The sequence below is a fragment of the Ranitomeya variabilis genome, chromosome 4 (assembly GCF_051348905.1).
Source record: "Ranitomeya variabilis isolate aRanVar5 chromosome 4, aRanVar5.hap1, whole genome shotgun sequence".
NCBI lineage: Eukaryota > Metazoa > Chordata > Amphibia > Anura > Dendrobatidae > Ranitomeya > Ranitomeya variabilis.
In genome coordinates, this window is record NC_135235.1 from 32,042,129 (window position 1) to 32,054,476 (window position 12,348).

Below are 12,348 nucleotides of genomic sequence, written 5' to 3' on the forward strand. Positions count from 1 at the left end.
ACATAAATAAACTGACCCTAAACCAAATCGGCGAGGTCGGAGAGACTTCGCTTGGGGTGTAATGTGCTGCTATTCGGAGGGACAGATGGAGCAGGATTTCGTGCGAGGTCCCCATAATGTCGGAGCTGAAGGTCATTTTAATCAGCGGCAGAAAGGAGAGAACTGTAAGAGTGCACGGACGTGGCGGTAACACACCGCATTGTGACGGGGCTGCGCCGCGGACGGCGAATAAGTGCGCCTCACAGGGAGAGAGATAAATGAATAAAGGGAACCGTACGCTCCAGAAATAAATCAGTCCCTGGTCTGAAATCCAAGACTTCCTTAGGGTCTAAACAATAGGTATTTGTGAGTGTGCGCCTCCCACGGAGCGGGGCATACTGTGGACCGGCACTTTAATTTTGGCCATGTTATTTATGGCCATTGTGCCCATCAGGAATCAATAGTGGCCATTGTACAGGAGTAAATGTGGGCGATCGTGTATACAGGGCCCCTATTCTCATCAATGCACTTTAGGAGAGCGGCGCGGTGCGGCGGCCACATTCAGCATTATCTTATATATATAAAAATAAAACCGACAATACTTTCTAAGAAACGGGATCTAAGTACTGCTATGTGGTGCTGGAATAATACCGGCGAGATTCATAGCGTGCCGCCATCCATATTTACAGGTTTTAGGCAAATGTGGAAAGTAAGAAGAAAGCGGTAGGAAATAGAAGCGGTAATAGTCTGCATTTTTGGTAATTGATAATAAAGCGAATGAACAAAAGAGAATCAGAACTCCTGAAACAGTCTCCCATAAGGAACGAAAGTCTACAATTAATTGCACATACAGTAAATAATACCGTCAGACAATGCTGAATTAATGCCACAGCTTGTACTAGGAGTTAGGCTTCGCTCACACTAGCAGTTAAAAAATTGCTCTAATATTGATCCAGAAAAGTAGGACGAGGGTCATGTGAGTACAATTATTTTTTTGTCACATATATTTACAATCATTTACAGTCGTGTATGCTACAGAATGGTAATTTATCCGTAAAAATCAGAAGGCGTCATACGGATGGTCCATGTGCCGTCCATTTATTTTTTCTCGCACCGATTGATTTGCATTGGTGCATTCTTATCCGACCTACGCAGTCAGGGCGCAGAAAAACGGACGAGTGTGAGTCAACCAATGTTAATCTAGGAGTCTCTGCTGATTTGCAATTTTTTTTTCACAGCTCAGATCGGGCTGAGGAAAAAAAAAAATCGCAGCGATTGTCCTGGTATCTCGGACAAGACAATGGATGTAATAATAAAAAAAAAATTATCTTATTACTGAATAAATTATTTTCTGGACAAAATTGCGTGGGATCCCCTGAAATTTTATTAACCAGCGGAGGGACAGTGGACAGCTGGCAGCTGATGTTTATAGCCTGGGAAGGGGGTAATACTCATGGAGCTTCCCCGGCCATTAATATCAGCTCACAGCTGTATACTTAGCCTGTATGGGTTATTAAAATGGGGACCCACGAAAAAATTACGGAGAGTCCCTCTATAATTAATAACCAGCAGAGGTTAAGCAGTTAGCTGCAGACTGACATTAGTAGCTTAGGAAGTGGCCATGGATATCAGCTCTCAGTCATCCCAGAAATGGCACATCCATGAGATGGTGTTTAGCCTTACTCCTCCCACTTGCCCTGGTGTGAGGTGACGTGATAAAGTTCAGTGGATTCACATCCAATTAACTCCTTTAACCTCACTGAGAAAGTTCTCATGTTTGCAGTGCCATCAGAAAGGTCATTGGAGTTCAACGCAGTGAGGTCAAAGGAGTTCAATGGATATGAACTCCACTCAACTTCATCACATCACCGTGAATAAAAGAGCTGAGCAAGCATGAGCAGCTCAGTGTCTCTGCTGGTTGACAGGCTGTATAGTCGCATCATGCAACAATTCAGCCTGCCATCTAGATTAGTAGTGCTAGATGCGTCACGATACAATTGGATTATTATCTTCATGTCTACAAAACCCTGTAGACGTACAAAGCCATCCACAACCTGTCTCCTCTATACATCTGTGACCTTGTCTCCCGGTACTTACCTACACGCAACCTCCGATCCTCACAAGATCTCCTTCTCTACTCCTCTCTTATCTCCTCTTCCCACAATCGCATACAAGATTTCTCTCACGTATCACCCCTACTCTGGAACCCTCTACCACAAAATATAAGACTCTCGCCTACCATCGAAACCTTCAAAAAGAGCCTGAAGACCCACCTCTTCCGACAAGCCTACAACCTGCAGTAACCACCGATCAACCAAACCGCTGCATGACCAGCTCTATCATCACCTACTGTATTCTCACCCATCCCTTAGATTGTGAGCCTTCGCGGGCAGGGTCCTCTCTCCTCCTGTACCAGTTATGACTTGTATTGTTTAAGATTATTGTACCTGTTTTTATTATGTATACCCCTCCTCACATGTAAAGTGCCATGGAATAAATGGAGCTATAACAATAAATAATAATAATAATGTCTGTCATAGATGAGGATGATGTTGATTTATTTTTTATTTTTTTTTACAGGAGACAAGGGCTTCAATGGATTGGGCATGAGGTGAGTAAGTGTTTTTAGTTAATTTTGAGTCAATAAAGGAGTCTGTGTAATTTGATCAAATAAAGGATTTAATTCTGTATGTGTATTTTTTTTTACAATTTGACTATGAGGTTAGTAATGGGGATTCTCATAGACACCTCTCCATTACTAACCTCTGGGGATGATGTCAACTACCAATACAAAGCTGATATCAACCCCAATACTATCACTCCACTTGCCAACGCATCAGGTCAAGTGGGAAGAGCGAGGCTAAGTGCTGGAATTGGCGCATCTTATGAATGCGCAATTTCTGAGGCAGCCGAGAGCTGATGTTTTTAGTCTAGGAGGGGGCCAGTATTCATGGCCCCTTCTTAGGCTATTAATATCAGCTCGCAGCTGTCTGCATAGCCTTTGCTGGTTATTAATTATAGGGGGATCCTACTTCATTTTTTAATAATCAGTAAAAGGCTAAGTATACAGCTGTGACCTGATATTAATAACCTGGGATGTTCCATGGGTATTACCACCTTCCCAGGCTATAAACATCTGCACCCAGCTGTCTACTTTCCCTTTGCTGGCTAATAAAATTTCGGGGAACCCCACACCATTTTTTTTTTGTTACTTATTTAATAATAAAATACAAGTACAGTACATGTACTCAAAGCACTGATTATATACCTCACTCACATATTTCTATCTATCTGGAAATACATATATATGGGGGAAGGATATTTCCTTGGAAAATTGTGTAAATTACGAAGACAATTGCTCATGAAAATCGCATGAAACTTGCATAACACTCGTTCCACTTTTCTGGACCGATATCGGACAATTTTTTCTTACGGTGATGGGTATGAGAACTCAATCACAGCATGCCATGATTTTTTGCTCAGTCCGATTTCAGCTGAGGAAACAAAAATTGCAGATGAGCGCTGACTCGTTGAATAACATTGGGGCGAGTGCAATGCGGTTTTTTATCTCTCGCCGAGTTTATACGCAAGTGGGAACGAAGCCTTAAAGAAAAACTCTGGTGCCTTTTTTCACTAATACCTGCTCCCAGCCACTAGTAATATACTTTCTCTGCTCATATACAGTCCCCGGTTATGACAGATCTGGGTTTTATTACCGTTGCATTCAAATTTTTTAGCTGGTGTGGTAAGGAGAAGTTTCCCATCCATTTCCGGGGGTCCGGTGCAGCGGGCAATGCCAGGCTCCTTGTACCCAGTCTTCACCCAACTCGACAGCCAGCGTAGATTACAGTCACAATAAAGTGGGTTGGCTCCAATGGCTCTGGAGAGGGAAAAAACAAAAAGCTCGACCATAAACCAGACAATCGACATCAAGATGTTCTGCAGCGACAATGTGCAGTGAATCACCGAATTCATACATCCAAACACAGGAGTGGAGGCGAAAGAAAAGTATCAGACTTTCCATTATGGTTTTTTTTGGTGGGTGGTTTAACTATTTAACTAAAACCAGTATGTGTGATTCCTGCCCTCTGCCATGTTCACAGGTAGGAAAGTTTTTGAGAAAAATGAAAGTTTGTTCTATACATCAAATCTGCCGCTGTCCCACAGGGAATGAATGGCGCGGCCAATGCACCACTTTTTTGCTCAGTTTCTGGGGAGTCCACACCGATCTGCAAGTTATCATCTATCCTATAGCTAGGTGATATCTTTAAATGTAGATAATATCCCTTTAACCAACCCCATTCATACATATAGAGCAATCGCAGGAATTTCTGAAGATGCCTTTAGGGTATTGTTGCCAATAAGAATTTTCAAAAAAATATGGATTTTCCATAAATTTTCATACAGAAAATCCACAGTGCATAAAAGTAATAGTGAGGTGGATGAACTTTAAAGGAAATGTGTCATTTGCCAAAAATATGTAATTTTTTTACATGGTGTAAATGCTGCCGCTCTCCTGAATCCGGCGATGTTTTTCTTTTGTTCTTGCGTCTCTGCGTCCCTGAAATATTGTCACTTCTTCCTTGCCTATAAAGTTAGTCTTGTTAACTAAGTGGGCGTGGCATTCAAATAAGACGCCCACAGAAAAAAATGACCACGCCCATTTGCCCAACAAGACTAGATTTCTATAGAAGTAAGAAAGGGCCATATCTCAGGAACGGAGAGGCGCAGAAACAAAAGAAAAACACCGCCGGATTCAGTAGAACAGCGGCATTTACACCAAAAATATAGAAAACATTGGAGGGTACTCTTTAACTAAATCTCACATGCTACCCAAGAAATCTGCAGAGTAAACTGACCACTGTTGTCAATCTACACTGAATTTTTTTTTTTTTTTACGTCGGCTTTCAAGCTTTGCAATTCGTTTGGATTCGGTGCGGTTTGGCTGCCGTATAGGAGAAAATGTCTCCATATTTCACCCACCATTGCGTTGTTTTTACCTATAAACAAGTCGGTAAGGAGCCGCGGGGGAAGATTTACCTGGGCTTTTGTGCCTGTTCTATGTCAAAAAACACTTTTGTGCTTTTTCTTTTATTTTTACGCCGCTCCTTACCACTTTAGACACATGGGTGAGAAAAGTGATGCGGTCAGCTAAGTGAAGACTTTTGGGAAAGGCAAGATTCTGTAAAAAACACGTAAAGATGCGCCAATTTTATATAAAAAAGGTAAAAAAAAAGAAAAATGACGAGCAGAAATGAATTATAAAAATCCCACTGGTGATAAATATTCTCCCATAGGCGGCAATGATTGAAATGAGAAGGAAAATAGTAGACGTCAATCAATCCAATCTTTTGCTTCTTTCTGTTCCTGTATTTAGAGGATATGGAGAAAATTTTGACTGTTTTTAGCTCATAAATGTCCGCTCTGATCATTTCTACACATAAGTTCTCATTTACAAATAAGTCCAGAGTTTTAAAGTGCAATATCGGGGTCTAAGTGGTAACATTTCTCCTTGTGGAGAGGGACATGTCAAACCTGGTATGTCAGAGTGAGGAGACTTAAAAGCCATGCGTGCTCCTCTGGGAAATTCCTCTGCTGAAGTAAATAAATGATCCCGCTAGGTGGCGCCGCGGAGCAGCCAGCCGGATGTATAAATTTGCCGAGGGCAGTGTTAACATTTGCAAATACCTAAAAGCTTCCTCGCTGCTATTTTGCCTTTTGTTTAACAGCCGTCATAAATCACGACGGAAAAGAAAAGAATTCCTGGAGATCCTCAGCGGCGCAGATGAATCGTGTTTTGTTAAGTATGAAAAGCGGTTACACCGAGCGCCAAATTCAACAAAAGATTGAGTAAAAGAAGGAACCGGTTTGGCAGCGCTCCCTGGAATCGCACACAGCGCGAAAGTACAAAGGCTGCAACCGGGGAACGGGTGGAGGTGAAGGGGCGAAAATATTACTGCCAAGTCTTAATGACCATAATCACAGTCCTGTAATATCGCCGGGGTCTCTGCAGGACGGCGGCTCCGCTATCCCCCCGATCACTCGCCGATAGGTATGTGTCACGCACTTATCGGAACTTGTAAGAACTAAGAATATTTCCGTTTTTTTAAGTCACTTTCCTTTGTTTTTTTTTTGTCTTGTGTTATTTGTAGACTTTTTTTTTCTGTGCGAAATTCTTTAAAATGGCACACGTGGTTCTCAAACGTTGCTCAAATGAGAAAATGCTCTTTATTTTTCGCTTTTTCCCTTTTATTTGCACCTCTTTACAGAAGAGTCGCACATTCCGTTAAATGTCCAAAATTTTGCATAAAAATATCAGAAGCAAATCAAATCACTCCAGGGAATATAGACTGGAGGACATTTGCATAAAACTAAAAATTGCATGTTTTTTTGTTTTTTTTTAAAGTCCCAATTGATGAATCTGCAGAAAACATCTAAAAACCTCAAACAACAACCACAATGGTGAACATAAAAACAAACAAAAAACCAGGTGAATATATATAAAATATAAAACTGTGAGAATCATAGACTGGTGAATTTCTATGTTCAAACTGAGTTTTTTCAGGAGCATTCTCAAAAGTTCCTGAAAAATCTGGCTCCAAAAACTCAGCAAAAAAAGACTCTTATGTGCACGCAGAGTCTTTTTGCAGAGTTTTTGGAAAGGAAACTGGCTATTCACACACAAAGTTTTATAGAGGTTTTTGGAGCAGAAACTGAATGGAAACTCTCCAAATCCTCCTCCATATCTCAAAAAAATTATCAAAAACGTAAGAGTTTCCGCTAAGATTTTTCTCCAAAAACTCAGCAAAAAGACATAATGTGAACAGAGCCACTGAACAGAAACTCCAAGGTTTTTGATTTTTCCATTTCGGAGAGTTTTCGCTCAGTTTCTGCTCCTAAAACACATTTTTTTTTTTTAGTGGAAACTTAAACTTAAAAAATACTGGAAAACATTTCCAATTCATTTCTATGGCAAATCCACTTTTCTGTTCAAATGAGGAGGTTTTTTATTTCTTTTTTCCCCCTGAAGAAGTTTTGAAAAACTCCTGGATCAAAAAAGAAAGTGTGTGTCACTTCATTGAAGCCAATCCTGAAGGAAATCTCTGCAATCTAGTCACTGTCCAATCATAAGACTACAAAAAAACACTTTGGGAAAAGAAGACCTCCTCCAAACCTTACTCGAAAAAGGTTGATTCTGTGAAGAGGTTTCTACTCAAAAACTTGTGGTTTTTGAGCTCCTGAAAAAAAAACCTTAAGGGTATGTTCACACTGAGTCTGATTGCTGAGTTTTTGGAGTGGAAACTGTTCTAAACCCTACTGAAAACTCAAAACTTCTCAAAAACATGGGAGTTTCTGCTCCAAAAACTTAGCAAAAAAGACTCAGTGTGAACACATCCTTATAGATTGTTCTTTAAGATGTTGGAAAAAGAAAACGGAGATGGTCCGTGTGGAGCGGCCCTGAACCTGCAGGTACTTACAAGTGGGAGAGCGAGGAAACATCCGAAAAAATGCCTTCGGGCAGAGTAGAGATGTCATTTCCATGCACAGACCTACAACACAGGATGGGAGAGGATGGTTAGTAATTCACGCGGGCGAGTTATCTGCCCGGGGAGAGAACCGCTAGGTCGGAACGTCAACTTACAGGAGCCGCAAGGATCTCAGCCCCTCGAAGGCCAGAGGAGGAATGCACCGCAGGGAGTTGTAACTGAGGATCCTGGGAAGAAGAGCAGATGGTGACGTCCCCCGCTCACACACAGACCCGCCTATTAAAGGGAAACTCCAGGCAAAACTGGTGCCCTGTGCTATGTGTGGTGCCGGGCCGGACGGGTGGAGCGCGTAGCTCCGACACCTTGCTATCTACAGTGTCACAATGGAGCGGTGTTACCTGGACTGCTCCTTTACTCTGATTGCTCTACTGTTTTATGATTTTTCCTCATCGGTTCTGCATTATATTATTCCTCTGTTATTCCTCCTGGCAGCGGCGTAAAGTGGAGCAAAACTAAACCTCCAACATGGCTCGTAACTAAAAGACTTGGGCTTTCTCATATGGGTTAGGATCCAAGAAGTATCGTTTCTCCTTGCGGAGAGTGACATGCTAAGCATGTCGAGTTGAGGAGACTTAAAGCCGCAATGCTCCTCTGGGAAATATGCAAATTGCCTCTTCAGAGAGGAAGAGGAGTAGAACTCTAGTGCCACCTATAGGAAGTAGCAATCCTAACAGTCAATGTCGACCCTTTAACGAGCCTTTCCCCTCGTCATTGGGATGGGTCCCTGCGCCGTCTATCTGATCAGTGCTGATGCTACGTCCTATGGACAAGGTGGATGGGGCCGATTTATTCCAGGAGGAATAACAGAGGAACAGCACAACGCAGATTTATAAGACAAGATGAGCTAATCGCATGGACGTCGTATCACTGCACAGAGACTGGAAAACGTAACATCTAACAATATATATATATATATATATATATATATATATATATATATATATATATATACTGTAGATACACTACATGGAGAAAAGTAATGGATCACACCATATAACTGCCGGACCCTCGCCCCCCCGTGTATAACATCTGTCTGCTCGCCCCCCCAGTGTGTATAACATGAGCGGCCGCACAGAGCCCCCGGACCTCAGCCCCATCCAACACCTAGACCGGAGATTGTGAGCCCGGACCCCCAACATCAGGGTCTGACCCCACAAATGCTCTTCTGGATGAAGGGACAAATATTCCCACAAACGCCTCCGAAATCCTGTAGAAATCCTTCCCAGAAGAGCGGGAGCCGTTCTATCTGCAGAGGGGCGACTCCATGTTAATGTCCATGGATGTAGAAGAGGAGGTCAGGGAAGCTCCTGGAGGAGGATATGGAGGGGGCACATACTTTCTCCCTACACCTTCTATATAAGGTTACGTGGAGTTGAGTTTTTTTGCCCGAGAACCACAAACCACCAAGCTGCACCCCTGATGAGTGGAAAGAGGTCAGGAACCAGGACGGTGTCACTGGATGAAGCAAATAACCCCGGGATACGACATATTGACATCTGTACATTTACAGGGATAACTTTCTGTGATAATGGTATTGCCAAGGTCTGCGCGTTCTGCTCTGATACATTGTAACCTAATGGCCTTATGTATATTCTCTTTATTCCCACAGAATAGGTTTTCCTTGAGAAGGACGCTGCATTCTGGACCCCTCACATCACATCAGACCACCGTGACCTTGTGTGCAGACAATCACTTACAGCGTGGTGAGCTGGCTCATGTTTGTGAAGGAAGAGTTGCTGAGGGAGCTGATTCGGTTATTGCTCAGGTCTCTGTAAAATACGAGAGAGAAGATAGGATTAAAAGGCGAAGCGTTCATTTCCCTTATACGGGATCTGTATTCACCCCTAATATTGGAGCGCTATATACCAGGGTGAGGCTAATCTACAGCCAACCAAGGATTGCCAATAATAAGTAACAACAGCATAGCAGGCTATCATTAATTATGTATTTACGGTAACAAAAGTTTTAATAAATACTCATTAAATAAGTCCCTTTAAAAAAAAAAAAATTCTGCTACCTGCAGCCACCACTAGAGGGAGCTCAGTGTATGTTATTAAGCTCCTAAGCTCCCTCTAGTGGTGGATGAAGGTTAGACAGAATGTTATTTTTAACCAATATTTATCCAGGGAGTTTGGAGCTTTAGTGTTCGCCACTTCTATAAATATTAAGAAAGTAATGAGAGCAACATTTTGAATCTATACAGAAAAAAATAGGCCACATAAAAGTCTGGATTTGCTTTAAGAACAGTATACACCAAGAGGGAACTAGCAAAACCTTCACATTTACTATAACAAATCATATAGAAAAAAGGTGAAGATGGTAATGGCTGCGGTAAATGGAAATCGGGTGTATTATGACAATGCCTGGGGGCGGAGAGGACAAAAGATATTACTTTTCATGTGCAACAAAGAAAATCAGCAAAGGAAATACAAAACAGTAATAAAAGAGTGTAATACGCGCTCGGTGACGGGTCACAGGTCGCCCGGAAAGAAAAGCAGCAGAGAGGAAAACCCTGCGATCTACAGCAGTCACAATCTGCAGGAGGCGCTCGCCGGCTCCGGCGTCCTCACATCATCCGGGCGTCACTCAGCTTCTGCCTCGTTTGTTTCACTTATTTTCTCCATTCACATGTAATCAAAATGCAGAATTCTGCTAAAGTCCTGAGAGCGGAGCATTGTGTGAGCACACCGGCCGATAACGGACCGCAGCGCTCCGCATCACTCACTGTAATGATGGCGCCATCTGCAGAGTGCGCACGGCGACATACTTACACCAGCTGTAAATACTTGTATGTGGAGAGCTGCGGGGGCACCAAGGTGAACTGGTTACCATCCAGGTACCTGCAGGAGGAGAACAGCGTCACTGCCCGGACCCCGAACACCACAGATAGAAGGAGAAAGCATCACCTCACATCGAAGGAGCCTGGAGTATCTCTCTATCATCTATTATCTATCTATCTATCAATTATCTCTATTATCTATCTATCATCTATTATCTATCTATCAATTATCTATCTATTATCTATCATCTATCTATCATCTATCTATTATCTATCTATCTATCTATTATCTATCTATCTCTATCATCTATCTATTATCGATCTATCTACCTATTATCTATATCTATTATCTATCTATCTATTATCTATCTATCTATCTATTATCTATCATCTATCTAGCTATTATCTATCTATTATCTATCTATTATCTATCATCTATCTATCTATTATCTATCTATTATCTATCTATTATCTATCTATTATCTATCATCTATCTATTTATCTATTATCTATCTATCTATCTATCTATTATCTATCTATCTCTATCATCTATCTATTATCGATCTATCTACCTATTATCTATATCTATTATCTATCTATCTATTATCTATCTATCTATCTATCTATCTATCTATCTATCTATCTATCTATCTATCTATATATCTATCTATCTATTATCTATCTATCTATCTTTCTGTGATACCATCACAAAGTATCATGAATTTGTAAAGTGTACAGGAATGATACATGGTTTTCTGAATATTTTAAAAATATAAATCTGAAAATTCTGATGTGCAATCACTGCTGCAGTCTTTTGGGGTCTGTCTCTACCAGCTTTGCACATCTAGTGGTGACATTTTTGCCCCTTCTTCTTTACACTCGCTCTCCCTCAGTGAGACTGGATGGAGACATCTGTGATCAGCAATTTCCAAGTCTTCTCACAGATTCTCAATGGGATTTTTTGTCTGGACTGTGACTGGGCTATTGACACACAAGAATGTACTTTGATCTAAACCCTTCCATTGTAGTTCTGGTAGGACTTTTAGGGTCGTTGTCCTTTCTGGAAGGTAAACCTATGCCCTAATCTTAAGTCTTTTGCAGCCTCTAACAGGTTTTCCTCCAGGATTCCCCTGTATTTAAGCTCCATCCATCTTTCCATCAACTTTGACCAGCTTCCCTGCCCCTGCTAAAGAAAAGCCTCCCCACAGGATGATGCTGCCACCACCATGTGTGACAGTGGGAATGGTGTTTTCAGGGTAACGTGCAGTGATAGTTTTCCACCACAAATAGCATTTTGCATATAGCCCCAAAAGTTCTCCTTTGGTCTCATCTGAACAGAGCACCTTCTTCAACATGTCCACATTGCTTTTTACAAATGTTTCTTCTTATGGCTTGATTTAAAAAATGGTTTTCTTCTTGCCACTCTTGCATAAAGGCCAGATCTGTGGAGTATACGACTAATAGTTGTCCTGTGGATAGATTCTGCCACTTGAGCTGTGACTCTGCAGCTCCTCCAGAGTGACCATGGGCCTCTTGGCTGCTTCTCTGATTAGTGCTCTCCTTGCTTGGGATGTCAGTTTAGGTGGACGGCCATGTCTTGGTAGGTTTGCAGTTGTGCCATACTCCTTCCATTTTTGGATGATGGATTGAACAGTGCTCTGTGAGATGTTCAGAGCTTGGGATTTTTTTTTTATAACCTAACGTTGCTTTACGCTTCTCCACCACTTTATCCCTGACCTGTCTGGTGTGATCCTTGGTTTTCTTGATGATGTTTCATCCCTAAAGTTCTCACACAAACCTCTGAGGCCTTCACAGAACAGCTGTAGTTATACTGAGAAGAAATAACACACACAATGTACTAATTATGTGACTTCTGGAGGCAACTGGTCACTCAGGATTTTATTTAGAGGTATCAGACTACAGGGGGCTGAAAACGAATGCACCTCACAATTTTCAGATTTATATTTTTAAAATACTAAAAAAAAAAAACGTATCATGTTCTGGCTACTTTGTGTTGGTATCACATAAAATTCCAATAAAATA

At 41.6% G+C, this 12,348-nt stretch overlaps 1 protein-coding gene and 1 long non-coding RNA gene across 2 annotated transcripts in view; one reads left to right on the forward strand and one right to left on the reverse strand.

Moving 5' to 3' along the window:
* Nucleotides 1-9,268, forward strand: part of LOC143769603 (uncharacterized) — a 28,248-nt gene extending 18,980 nt beyond the window's left edge. The window contains exons 2-3 of the long non-coding RNA XR_013214430.1: nt 6,386-6,469; nt 9,136-9,268. This is a non-coding gene — a long non-coding RNA (uncharacterized LOC143769603). The remainder of the gene's footprint in view (nt 1-6,385; nt 6,470-9,135) is intronic.
* The window catches only part of SLIT1 (slit guidance ligand 1), a 366,291-nt gene that overhangs the window by 57,533 nt on the left and 296,410 nt on the right, over nt 1-12,348 (reverse strand). Inside the window, exons 22-26 of the mRNA XM_077258294.1 lie at nt 10,298-10,366; nt 9,224-9,295; nt 7,622-7,693; nt 7,458-7,529; nt 3,696-3,859 (exon numbers count right to left, since the gene is read on the reverse strand). Coding sequence (XP_077114409.1) covers nt 3,696-3,859; nt 7,458-7,529; nt 7,622-7,693; nt 9,224-9,295; nt 10,298-10,366 — 449 coding nt within the window. The remainder of the gene's footprint in view (nt 1-3,695; nt 3,860-7,457; nt 7,530-7,621; nt 7,694-9,223; nt 9,296-10,297; nt 10,367-12,348) is intronic.